Source organism: Salvia hispanica, chromosome 5 (assembly GCF_029641045.1).
Source record: "Salvia hispanica isolate PSC_SH4W2 chromosome 5, Shi_PSC_v1, whole genome shotgun sequence".
NCBI classification, from domain to species: Eukaryota; Viridiplantae; Streptophyta; class Magnoliopsida; order Lamiales; family Lamiaceae; genus Salvia; species Salvia hispanica.
The window spans coordinates 7,924,387-7,937,301 of NC_142696.1; the positions used below are offsets into that span (position 1 = coordinate 7,924,387).

At 35.4% G+C, this 12,915-nt stretch overlaps 1 protein-coding gene and 1 pseudogene across 1 annotated transcript; one reads left to right on the forward strand and one right to left on the reverse strand.

The window, feature by feature from the left end:
* Positions 1 to 29: 29 nt before the first annotated feature.
* LOC148924299 (uncharacterized) lies at positions 30 to 2,383 on the forward strand (annotated as a pseudogene).
* A 1,409-nt stretch (positions 2,384 to 3,792) lies between these two features.
* Positions 3,793 to 4,290, reverse strand: LOC148924300 (uncharacterized). The gene is made up of 2 exons (XM_089058107.1): positions 4,132 to 4,290; positions 3,793 to 4,041 (listed from the first exon to the last, which is right to left on the reverse strand). Exons 1-2 carry the CDS (start codon positions 4,234 to 4,236, stop codon positions 3,961 to 3,963), a joined length of 186 nt encoding a protein of 61 aa, XP_088914233.1. The 5' UTR covers positions 4,237 to 4,290; the 3' UTR covers positions 3,793 to 3,960.
* Between the last annotated feature and the right edge of the window lie 8,625 nt (positions 4,291 to 12,915).

Below are 12,915 nucleotides of genomic sequence, written 5' to 3' on the forward strand. Positions count from 1 at the left end.
TTTATGTTAGTAAGTGTTGATAGTATCTTATGGAGTTATGGATATAAACTAATATTGTACTTCAATCATTATTGCTTAGGTTGACCGTAGATGATGGAACGCTTTTTAAAAAAAAGCATCGGGATGAATTTTCTTCTCCAAGTGAACCCATTGTTAAAGCAATGGAAAATTAGCCCCGAAGAGAAGTCGAGTTGAACTTGAATGATATTGTTGGTGATTCGGGAAAACGCAAGCCAATTGAAGAGTTCAATGTTTCAATTCGTGATAAAGTGTGAAGGGGGTACTTGAGTAAGGGCCCTGTCAACCAATTGGACATAAGTACGAAAAAATGAAATATGATATTTAAGAGAGAAGTTTTCAAGATATTTGGTTTAAAATGTATACATGGTTAGAGTATAGTGTATCAAAGGATGCAACTTTTTGCTTTTGCTGCTACCTTTTCAAGAAATCAGATAAAGGAGGTCGACAATCAAATGATGCTTTTACAAAGACGGGTTGTAGAAACTGGAAAAATGCATGATAAAGATTCAATTATCATGTTGGAGGCATAAATAGTTGTCATAATAATGCTAGAATTCAGTTCGAAGATTTTCAAGATCAAAGGATTAGTGTGGCAAGTATATTAAAGTCAAATACCCGTGAGATGGAAGTTGCATATCGCATTTGGTTGACAGTCTCATTGAATGTGACTCGGTTTCTCTTAAAGCAAGAATTATCTTTTCGTGGACATGATGAGTCAAGTAGTTCTTCAAATCGAGGTAATTTTCTTGAGTTGCTTCTATGGTTTAGTGAACTTAATGATGATGTATCCAAAACTTTGTTTATAAATGCTCCTGCTAACAATCAAATGAATTCACCACGAATTCAAAAGGAATTGGCAAATGCTTGTGCTTCAGAGGTCACACTTGCTATGGTTAATGATATTGGAGATAAAGTTTTCACTCTTTTGGTTGATGAGGCTCGAGACGTTTCATTGAAGGAGCAAATGGGAATTGTTTTAAGATATGTGAATCACGAAGGATATGTGATTGAGCGATTTATTGGGATCGTGCATGTAACTGACACTTCCTCGCATACTTTGAAATGCGTTATTGATTATTTGTTGGTGAAGCATAATTTATCTCAATCTAAAGTGAGAGGGCAAGGATACGATGGAGCTTCTAATATGAGGGGTGAGTTTAATGGATTGAAATCCTTAGTATTGCAAGAAAATCCATATGCCATGTATATTCATTGTTTCTCTCATCAACTCCAATTAATTGTTGTTGCAGTTGCCAAGGGTATTAGAGTTGTGAATGATGTTTTTAGCTATGTCTCCATGATTGTGAATATGGTCGGGGTATCTTGTAAGAGAAAAGACCAACTTTGGTTGTTGCAACATGACAGATTAGTTAAACAACTTAATGATTGAGAAGTCATAAGTGGAAGAGGTAAAAATCAAGAAACTAGTTTGGTAAGGTTTGGAGACACACGTTGGGGCTCACATTACTTTGCATTGCTTCGTCTATGCTCTATGTGGTTTTCGGTTGAGAAAGTGTTGGAAGTTTTACGTGACTATGCTACTCTCCGTAATAACAGAAGTACTATTGAAGGATTGATTGAAAGGATGGATAATTATGAGTTTGTTTTCACTTTGCATTTGATGAAACATTTATTGGGAATAACCAATGAATTATCCATTGTCTTACAAAAGAAAGATCAAAATATTATTCAAGCCATATCACTGATCCAAAGTGTGAAACATCAGTTGCAAAGTTTTAGAGACAACGGATGAGAAGACATACATGATCAAGCAACAAAGTTTTGTGAAGTGTATAATATTTCACTAGTTGATATGGATGAAATTATACCACGCCGTGGTTATAAAAAGTATGGAGCAGAGTTGATCACGAATTTGCATCATTATCGTGTGGAGATTTTTAATCTGGTACTATGATATCCCTATTCATGTCTTCTATACATACATTTTTTTTTATCATAATTTATGTTATTGTGGTTGCAATGTCAAGGTTGTTGATTTAACTATACAAGAGATGGATGATCGATTTTCTGATGCTAGTACTGAATTGTTAGGATGCATTTCATGTCTTGATCCGAGAAATTCTTTCTCTCGATTCAATGATGATCAAGTAATCCGTCTTGCTACTTTATATCACGAGGACTTCTCTGCAAATGATTGTTCACGTCTTCCACTTCAACTTAGTAATTTTATTGCTAATATACAATGTGATTCTCAATTTGCTTCCTTAAGCAATTTAGGAGTCGTTGCTACGGAGATGAGTGGATGAATGATAGTTTAATTGAGTACATTGAGAAGGACATGTTTTCAACGATTGATAACGAAAAAAATCTTGCAACGTTTTCAATTGATGATAACACGTAGAATTGAGTTGCCACCGCTCTAGATGTAAAACCACACCTATGACATGTTCTTTTAATTAAATATATTTTGGACTACTTTGTATTAAATATATATGCATTTTTACAGTTTTTGCGGTTTTTATATTGTATAATTTCATATATATATTGGAATGTGGGTCCTATTTTTTTATATTAGTTTTATAATAAAATGTGAGTGGAAAAAAGTTAGTGGAATGTGGGGCCTAATACCATTTATGGAATATTCCAACTGAGACTTCTAAAGTGGGACAACCAAAAATGGCATACCCGGACTCCTAAAGTGGGACGGAGGGAGTATTATATTTGACCGTGAAAAAATATATAGTGAAGTCCAGCTCTTACAGTCAATGTTTTCTGCGTCGGCCCCCGCGGTCCACCACTCTCATTCTTGCGGGAGAAGCCAGCCAGCAAGTCTGTGTTGCTGATGCCCTTACGCTGAATAAAATTCTAATTATCAACCGTCAAAGAGTTTTTGATCTGTACTCCTTTCAAAAGATTTAATAAGAAGACGTGGATCCATATTCTATGTCACATTGTGGTCAGTGTGGATATTCGAATAAGATTACATTACAAGAGTTCAAACTCAATTGGGAGTGTGAGAAGAAATGGTTGTTTTGGCACCTTAGCTATAGGATCAAAGGATGGTGATCAGAGGATGAACGGTCCCTATGAGTACGCCAAGAAGATGCGTTCTATGATAGAGATACAAGACAGATGGGCCCTGGAATGTCTTTCAGCAAACAATGATTGTTGACTAAGGTATTATGTTGCCAATGGAGATTATGTTTTGTGATGCTGATTTCTTGTTCCTCAGTCTTAGTGTAGTTTGTCTATCGATGGGTAAGTTATTGTTATGTGTTGCATGTTCAGCTCCTTTATTTGCTACTCTTTCCTCTCTCTCGACATTTGTTGCATGAGCTTAAGTAATGTAGGGACGGTGTTAGTTGGCTTCTTGCTTTGTTGACTATGAAATGCAACTCTAAGACGTTTTTTGGTGTAGTTTGTCTATCGATGGGTAAGTTATTGTTTTGTGTTGCATGTTCAGCTCCTTTATTTGCTACTCTTTCCTCTCTCTTGACATTTGTTGCATGCTTAAGTAATGTAGGGACGGTGTTAGTTGGCTTCTTGCTTTGTTGACTATGAAATGCAACTCTAAGACGTTTTTTCTTCAACCATTAGGTCAAAGGTTCAAGTCATCACTAGGGAACTATTATTGATTATATGTAAAAGAGAAGCTCTTTTTTTTAGATATAAACTCTGCTCACCACACTTATAGTTTGAGCATTTCTATATACAAAAATAAAACGAATATTTTCCTAACTAGATATCAAGCATCAAAATTCGAATAATCAAATCACATCGTGTTTGGTTTTCTCGTGATACAAAACTACGAAGGAGAAGATGACTATATAAATTCGAAGTGTCTGGATTCACAGTGAATTTAGAAAACAATTCGTCATGTATAGTTGTAGAGTACTACATTTCAAATCATTCATAAATAAATCACACAAAAGAAGAGACAAATTACAAGGAAAAAATTGGGACAAAGACGTACTGAATTTATTTGGATTTAATGTTATCTGGTAGCGGAGGCAATCGCAGCACGGCTTCCTCGGTCTCAATTGGGTCGGATCTCAAAATCTATGGAGAATCAAATCCCCAAACAAAAAACCTAATTAGGAGGCATAGACTTGAATTAAGTAGAGGTGAAAGTAATTGGGCAATTCTTACGGGGTCTCGGAGCGCCGGTTTGGTATCGTCTTTGGCCAGCCGGAATTGAGGTTTCCGAGTTACTTCGCCGCCGCTGGGCTTCGCCGGAGTAGCTGATGTCTTCATTTTTCACGAGTGCCCTAAAATTTGAGAGCTGCGATGCATAATAAGACTCTTATGACATTTTTTAAAATCGCGCAGCATAAAAAAGTTTTAATTTGGGTCTACCATTTTCTTTTTCTTTTTTAAAAAATTGATTAAATTGTTGTTAGTTCCCACTTATACCACTAATAAAGTGAGTCCATAATCCACTAACATTAATTCCATTAGAGCATCCGCAATGGTCGGCTAGCGACCGGCTAGCCGATTCGTCGCGCTAGCCGATCGGCTAGCCGAACCATTGCAATCGGCCAGCGCATCGGCGTGGGCTGGCCGATCGCTCGTCGCTAGCCGATCGGCTAGCCGCCATTGCAGAGGCCCGATCGGCTAGCGATCGGCCAGCGGTGTTTTCCGATATTTTTTTTTTTTTTTTTTTTTAAATCATATATAAACGCGATTTTCGTTTCATTTTCATTTGCACCACTTGTTTTAACGAGTTTTCTCTCTCTCTAACTTTCTGTTCAAGAGCATCATCGAGCGATGGATCACGCGGGTGGTAGCGGTAGCGGTAGTGGTGGGGATCCTGAGGAGTACGAACGGATGAACGAGGCTATGGAGGCCTACATGAACCGCGGGATGGAGCGGTACATGCGTATGGTGGAACAGCAGGCGATACCTCGCCCTCCTCCACCAGTTGTCCACCACCGAGCAGTGATTGATCGGGATCACGTAGCTGCACATCAGCGGCTGTACGAGGACTACTTTGCAGAGTACCCGCGGTTTCCCGCCAACATGTTCCGGCGGTGTTTCAGAATGCGCAGGGAGTTGTTTATGCGCATCGTTAGGGCATTGGAGCGTCAATATATGTGTTTCCGCTTCAGGCACGATGCGGCTGGCAGACCCGGCCACACCCCTATCCAAAAGTGCACGGCGGCAATCAGGCAGTTGGCCTACGGAGGCGCGGCAGACATGTGGGATGAGTACCTCCACATCGGTGAGTCGTCAGCCCTGAAATGTCTGAAGGAGTTCTGTGGGGGCGTGATCAGCATTTTCGGTGAGCAGTACCTTCGAAGCCCTACTCCCGAAGATTGTCAGAATTTGATGCAGATGCACGGGGAGAAGCATGGGTTCCCCGGGATGTTAGGCAGCATAGACTGTATGCATTGGGAGTGGAAGAACTGTCCGACTGCCTGGAAGGGGGCCTACACGACCAGCTACAAGTCAAAGAACCCCACGATAATCCTCGAGGCCGTAGCTGATTACCGGCTGTGGATCTGGCATGCGTATTTTGGGATAGCCGGGTCGAACAACGACCTCAACGTCCTGAACTCGTCTCCCCTCTTCAACGAGAAGTGCCAGGGCGTCGGTCCAGCCGTCTCATTCGTGGCCAACGGCAACCGGCATGATATGGGCTACTACTTGGCGGATGGGATATACCCTCGGTGGCCGGTCTTTGTGAAGACGATCCGACAAACAAGTGATGAAAAGAAGGCCTACTTTGCGCAACGACAGGAGTCGGCGCGCAAGGACGTGGAGCGCGCATTTGGTGTGCTCCAGTCTCGATGGGCGGCAATCAAGGGCCCAACGCGTTTGTGGGATGTCGGATGCGTTTCCGAGATAATGTACGCCTGCATTATCCTGCACAACATGATCGTCGAAGACGAAGGCGTACAACTGACTAGTTGGGTCAGTGACGATGAAGCCGGTCCAAGCCACGGAACGGCCACCCCTAGTGTACGACAGGGGGTACCCCTCGATGAAGCCGGCCGACTCAAGGAATTTGCCAGCATGCGCCAAGTGGATGCTCATATTCAACTCCAAAAGGATATAATTGAAGAGTTGTGGGCACGGAGGACTGCACGACGATAGTTTTTTTTCTTTATTATGCATGTACTTTTTTTTTTATCTATGTAACTTTTTAAAATGCAATTAATGAATTTTCCCGTACACGTGTCTAAATTTAATTCCGTATTTTAATCGTAATTTTAATTCCGTAAATGTAGTATATTTTGAATTGTTTTTATTGCGGCTGGCCTATGGCTGGCCTAAATCTGACGTGGCAGGTGGTTTTTTTAGTGTTGCTGACGTGGCAGATGAGAGAATGGCTGGCCTATTAACCATTGCGGATGCTCTTACTTTTTTCTTTCTCTCTCTTATTTTATTATTTTTTTCTCTTCATCTCTCTTACCTAATTTTTCTCTCTCTCTCTCTTACTTTACCAAATTATGCATTAAAAAACGTGTCGTTTTAAATATCCCTATTTTTAATAAATGGAGGGAGTATTAAATTATATACTACCACTGTTATAAAAAAAAATTAAATGATACGAGTTTTAACGCACAATTGGTAAATTAAGAGGAATGTAGAAAGAAAAAGTGATTAAAGTATTATTAATAGAGAATGAGACTCGCTTTATTAGAGAGGAAAAAACAAAGTTTCCTAAAATAGATATTTTCTATTTTTAATAGACGTACTAAAACAAAAACAGTTTCTATTTTTAAAAGACGGGGGAATATATTATTTTGTATCCGTGATGTCATGACTTAATAAAATGTATTCGAGTAATTCAAGTTCCTATTTAAATATCAACTAAATTAAAAATATGTTTGGTGAGAATGATATGTACAATATAATACTTCCTCCGTCTCATTAAAGATATCTTACTTTTCTTTTTATTTTGTTCCATTCAAGATGTTGTATTTCTATTTTTAGAAAAAATTCTCTTTCATAATAATATAATATTATATTTTCTCTTTCCACTTAACAACACAAAACAAAACATCCTAAAATCACGTGTCGTCACACAAGTGTGACATCTTATATAGGACGGAGGGAGTATTAATATTTTGTTCAACACCGAAAATGTATTTGTATGAAAGATATTAACGCAATAATTGACATATTCTATTTAATTATCAAAAAAGATGTAATTAGCAATTAATTATGAATAACATTTATTTGGATTTAATTATACTCCCTTTGTCCTATAAAAATTAATAGATTTAAATGGTATGAATTTTAATTCACAATTAGTAAAATATAAAAAATAATAAAAGTTGAAGCATTGGTAGTGGAGAATGAGTCTTACCTCATTAGAGCATCCGCAGCATTGCTCTTCCGCAAGAGCAGTCGTCGTGTTGATGGCACGGCAAGAGCCATGCTCGTCGCCGCGCTCTTGCCGTCGGCACGGGCGTGCTCTTCCGCAAAAGCACCATCGTGACGACGGCAAGAGCACGAGTAGCCGACATGGAATGCTCTGATTGGCCATTGGTTAATCATTTTCTAAAAAAATACTCCCTCCGTCCCACTTAAAATGCAACATTTGAGAATCGGCACGGGATTTTATGTAGTGTTGTTTTGTGAGTTAATGAAGAGAGAGTAAAGTAAGAGAGATGAAAAAGTAGAGATAGAGTTGTTTCCATTTAAGGAAACGTTTCATTTTTAATGGGACAACCAAAAAAGAAAAACGTTGCATTTTTAATGGGACATAGGGAGTATATGAAAAATCCAGATTTAATAACAAAAAGATGTTCCAACTTCCTAATGATATATATCCGTTTTTTTCACACTTTTAACTTATTTTTCATTATGTCTATCGCAAAATTCACACTTTCATCTATATATACTCACACTTCAACACAAAAAATCACACGAAACCAAACAACTCTCTCAATTTAAATTTTTAGGATTTTAATTATGTAATTTTTAATAGTATTTTAGGTATTTTTAATACATTTTAATATTGTGAAAATATTTTTAGTAATTGAAGTATTTAAATTGAATAATAGAATGATGAGACCCTTGAGCATGTTCTTCCCTGCTCCTAGGGAAGAGCATGGATGGGGTATTGTGCTCTTACAGAAGAGTAGAGAATTAAAAATGAATATAGGGGGTCTGGGCCGACATCCGTGCTTTTGGCAAGAGAATGGATGTGGATGCTCTTAGACAGAAAAAGTTTCCTAAATTAGAAATTTTGGAATAATTTTTAGGGATAAACTAAAATAAAAATATTTTATATTTATTTTGTTTGTATTTATATTCAAATTTCTTTTTATATACATTTAACTTTTTTTCACATTGATCAATATTTTTTTTTACAACTAAATTATTTCTCATTTTTGTAACAGTCAAATTGATAGTAGTTTATTTTTGAATTATTTAGTCGTTGAAATGTTATTGTTCTATGTAATAATAGTACTTAATCCTTACTATAATAGATGACACATTTCGGAAATGGCATGAGATTTTAAGTGATGTTTTTTTGTGTGTTAAGTGCAAAACCAAAATAGTATGTTTATACTAATGCGAGAGAGAAATTTTTTTTTAAAAAAAAGGAAATGTGACATCTTTTCTGTGACAAACTAAAAAGGAAGGTGTAACATCTATAATCTATTATAGGATGGTGGGAATATTATATTAGTGTTTTAAAGTGTTCTAATCAATACTATTAATTTTTTTGTAATTTTAAAGTTAATATATGTAATTGTATTACTTATTTCTTATTTTTATTAATTTTATTAAAATGTTTAATCAGTGAAAATTATATAGCCCCATGCATAGCACGGATGATAATACTAATTTTTTAAAATCACGCAGCATAAAAAAGTTTTAATTTGGGTCTACCAATTTCTTTTTCTTTTTTAAAAAATTGATTAAATTGTTGTTCGTTCCCAAAAGTTATTTATTGCACATAATAATCAATTCTGCGTATATAACTACAAATTATGAATATTTTATGTATTTTTAATGGACTACTGCCTTATATAATGAACATTAGAAATTATATTACAACGGAAAGTACATTATATATTAAAAAAAAATGTTTATTATAAGTGCATAGTTATGTAATGATAATTCTATGTATTTTAACGCACCCTCACATTATATATATATATATATAGGTTTGTGTTAAAATGACAACCACCCTTAAAATGACAACGTGACAACGCTTATACAGCAATATTATAAAAGCTACACAGCAATATCCAACAGTTAGACAACAATCTATAGATTGCTGTCTAACGTGTTGGATATTGCTGTTCAAGAAAAATTGTTGTTTAAAGACCACAAAATTGCTGCCCGTCTTTTTTGGTTTTTTTTTTTTTTTTTTTTGCCACGTGGCAGCTTATTATTCGTCCATGTGTACAAATGATTGGCTAGAAATGGTGGTATGGTGTTATTTTAAGGGGTGGTGGCACCCTAACATGCCCCTATATATATATATATAGGGATGTACTAAGATGACAACCCTCTTTATTGTAACACCATACCACCATTTTAGGCCATTGGATCTGAAAATCGTGTGCTTGTCATGCTGCCACGTGTAAAAACACGGAGGGGTAAAATAGGAAATTTCTAATTTTACGTTACCAGATTGCAGTGCTGTTCATTGAATATTGCAGTCTTACCACAACAATATTGCAGTTTACCACGACTGCAATATCTAATACAGTAGACTGCAATATCTAATACAGTAGACTGCAAACCCGTGTTTTTTCACGAAACTTAATCCTAGGCGTCCATAGATGAGATCTAACGGACTATATTGGTGGTATGATGTTATTTTAATTATGGTGGCACCCTAGTGCACCCCTATATATATATATATATATATATCTATATCTATATTTAGGGGTGCGTTAAAATGACAACACTCTTAAAATGACACTGTGACACCACGCTAGACTGCAATATTATAAACGCTAGACTGCAATATCCAATACACTAGACTGCAATCTATAGATTGCAGTCCAGCGTATTGGATATTGCAGGCGGGAAAAATTGCAGTCTAGCGTATTGGATATTGCAGTCCGCGAAAATTTACCCTTGAATAATTTTTATGATTGCCACATGGCAGCTGATTATTCGTCCATGTGTACAAATGATTGGCTAGGATTGGTGGTATGGTGTTACTTTAAGAGGTGTTGTCATTTTAACACAAACCTATATATATATATATATAGGGATGTATTCACATCCTTACACTATATATTTGAAAAACGCAACACTAATTACAACCGTTGGATATTCTCATCTAATGTCTCTAATTATGCCAGTTGGAAATTATAAAAAGTATATAAAAAATTCGAAAAGGGTGCTTCAGGAAATATGCTTTTTGAATTGGTTTAAATGTTCCTAATTTCACGCCACCCACATTAAAATTAGTTTTCTTATTTACACGTATGATTCTAATTACCATATCTTTTTATAATGAAGATCTTTCCACATCACGTATAATTTCTTTAATTATAATTCATATGATAATTCTTTCTTTAATTAAGTTGATTTTTTTGTTATGATATACCATATCCATATCACGTATTATTCACGCCACCCACATTAGACGTTTTTTTTTGTTATATTATTATTTTTGCATGAACCAATCCGACATGTACATTGTTTCATGTTTTTTTTTCGTCTAATGTTCATGTTGCGCTCTAATAGTGTATATAAATATTTGATATGGAGCTTGTGAACTAAATAATGTACGCCAAGTGGCCTTTAATGTACATGCGTAATACTAAATGATGTAGTTGTGTAAGTATTTAATGTTTGGCGAGAGTTGAATCCATACCCTTTGGGTTTAGCAATCCATGGAGTTAGGTTGTAGTACACACTTACAAAAGAAACCATCACCAAGGGCAGGGAGTTTGAATCATTCCCCTTGGATTTAGCAACACATGGGGCTAGAGTATAGTACCATCACATGAATTAAATTTTATTTTTTAATGTGTGTTTTAGATTTGGTACAGTAAATAATGTACCAGTAGTATCTAATAATGTACTTTGTAACACTGAATAATGTACAGATTGAAGAGAATAATGTTGAAAGGAACTTGAATCCATACCCTTTGGGTTTAGCAATCTATGAGGCTAGATTGTAGTACCGCTACACTAACAAAACTTTCACTAAGGCAGAGAGATTAATCCTTTCCCCTATGGGTTTAGCAATCCATGGGGCTAGGGCATATTACCAACACTTGCATATAATTTTTGTTTTTAACTGTATTTCATAGAATTAATGTACGAATATTGTATTTTAATTTACATGCCTAGTACTGAATAATGTAGATGTTGAACGGTTTAATGTTTGACGAAAGTTGAATTCATACACTTTGGGTTTAGCAATACATGGGGCTAGGGCATATTACCAACACAAGTTGTGAATACTATACCCTAGTCCAAATGGATAAATGAACCCTATTGTGATGACTCTAACTAAATGCACTTGTTGAACGTTGTGTTACTGGGTTGATACTACATCCTAGCCCCATGGATTGCTAAACCCTTGGGGAATCGATTTAATTTCCGGCTCTTATTGTACCATACAATTCACACAAGGTATAAACAAATAATGTATATATCTACTTAAATGATGTAACAACATATGATGCATCAAAACAAAACCAATTAATGTACATAACAGGCTAAATGATATAACATAATATGATGTATAAAAACGGAACAATTAATGTACACCTAGCTAAATTCCTTTCACCATCACTTCAGTGAGAATTGACATTTACTGGCTGGGTGGGTACTACACCCTATCCCCACATGGATCATTTGTCCATTTGAATTTATATCATCGCCCTCCACATCTTCAAGCATTTCTTGTCACAGCCGGTGGATGTCATCGTCGAAGTGCTCCTCGTACTCAATTCTTGCTTTCTTTGTACCTATTCAGACATATATACATTTATTAGTTACATTTATAATAAACAAATAATTACATTATAAGTAATAGCAAACCATAATGTAACATATCAGTATAAAAGAATGTAAATATCTAATGCAATGATGTAAATATTTGCATAAATAATGTATCAAATCCAAATGTAATCAGATAATGTAACTCTTAAATGTATTAATGTAAGATATCATATTAAAACAAACAATAAATCTGCATAAATAATGTATCACAGCCTAATGTAAACATGTAATGTACCATTATAATTCATATAATGTTACTTAACAACTGAATTCATATCACCAATCATATTACAACACATAATAATGTAGCACATGAGTATAAATGCTGTAAACAATTGCAAAAATAATGTATCAAAGCATTATTTAATCAGATAATGTACCATTATGAATCCTATAATGTAACTTAAAAAGTGAATTAATATATAGAGTTTACTACAAAACCAAATAATGTAGTGCATGAGTCTAAAGTAATGTAAACAATTGACTAAACAATGTATCAGAGAATAATGTAATTAGATAATGTGCCCTTATTAATTAAATAATGTATCTTAAAAAGTAAATTAATATACAGAGCATACTATAAAACCTAATAATGTAGCACATGAGTAAAAAGTAATGTTCATATTGGAAGAAACAATGTGTAAATCAGATATTACATTCTACGCAAAAAAAATGAATTCAACAAAACCCAACAATCGAAATGAATCACTAAACTTGAAAGTATAAATTTACCATATAATCATAGAACAACTAAAAACACATACCAAAACATCAATTAATGAACGGAGTAATGAATCACGACCTCAAATCTACTACAAATGTAGATTTAGGTGTACGCGAACTGAAACTATTGCACAATCATCAAATTTCAGTCGAGAATTTTACCTGATTTAGGGCTAGAGATAAAATCGACGACGTGTGGTAGCGACTAATCAGCAAAAATGACCGTCGAATGATGACAACAAGAATGAAATCAGCTTTGTTCTGATTTGC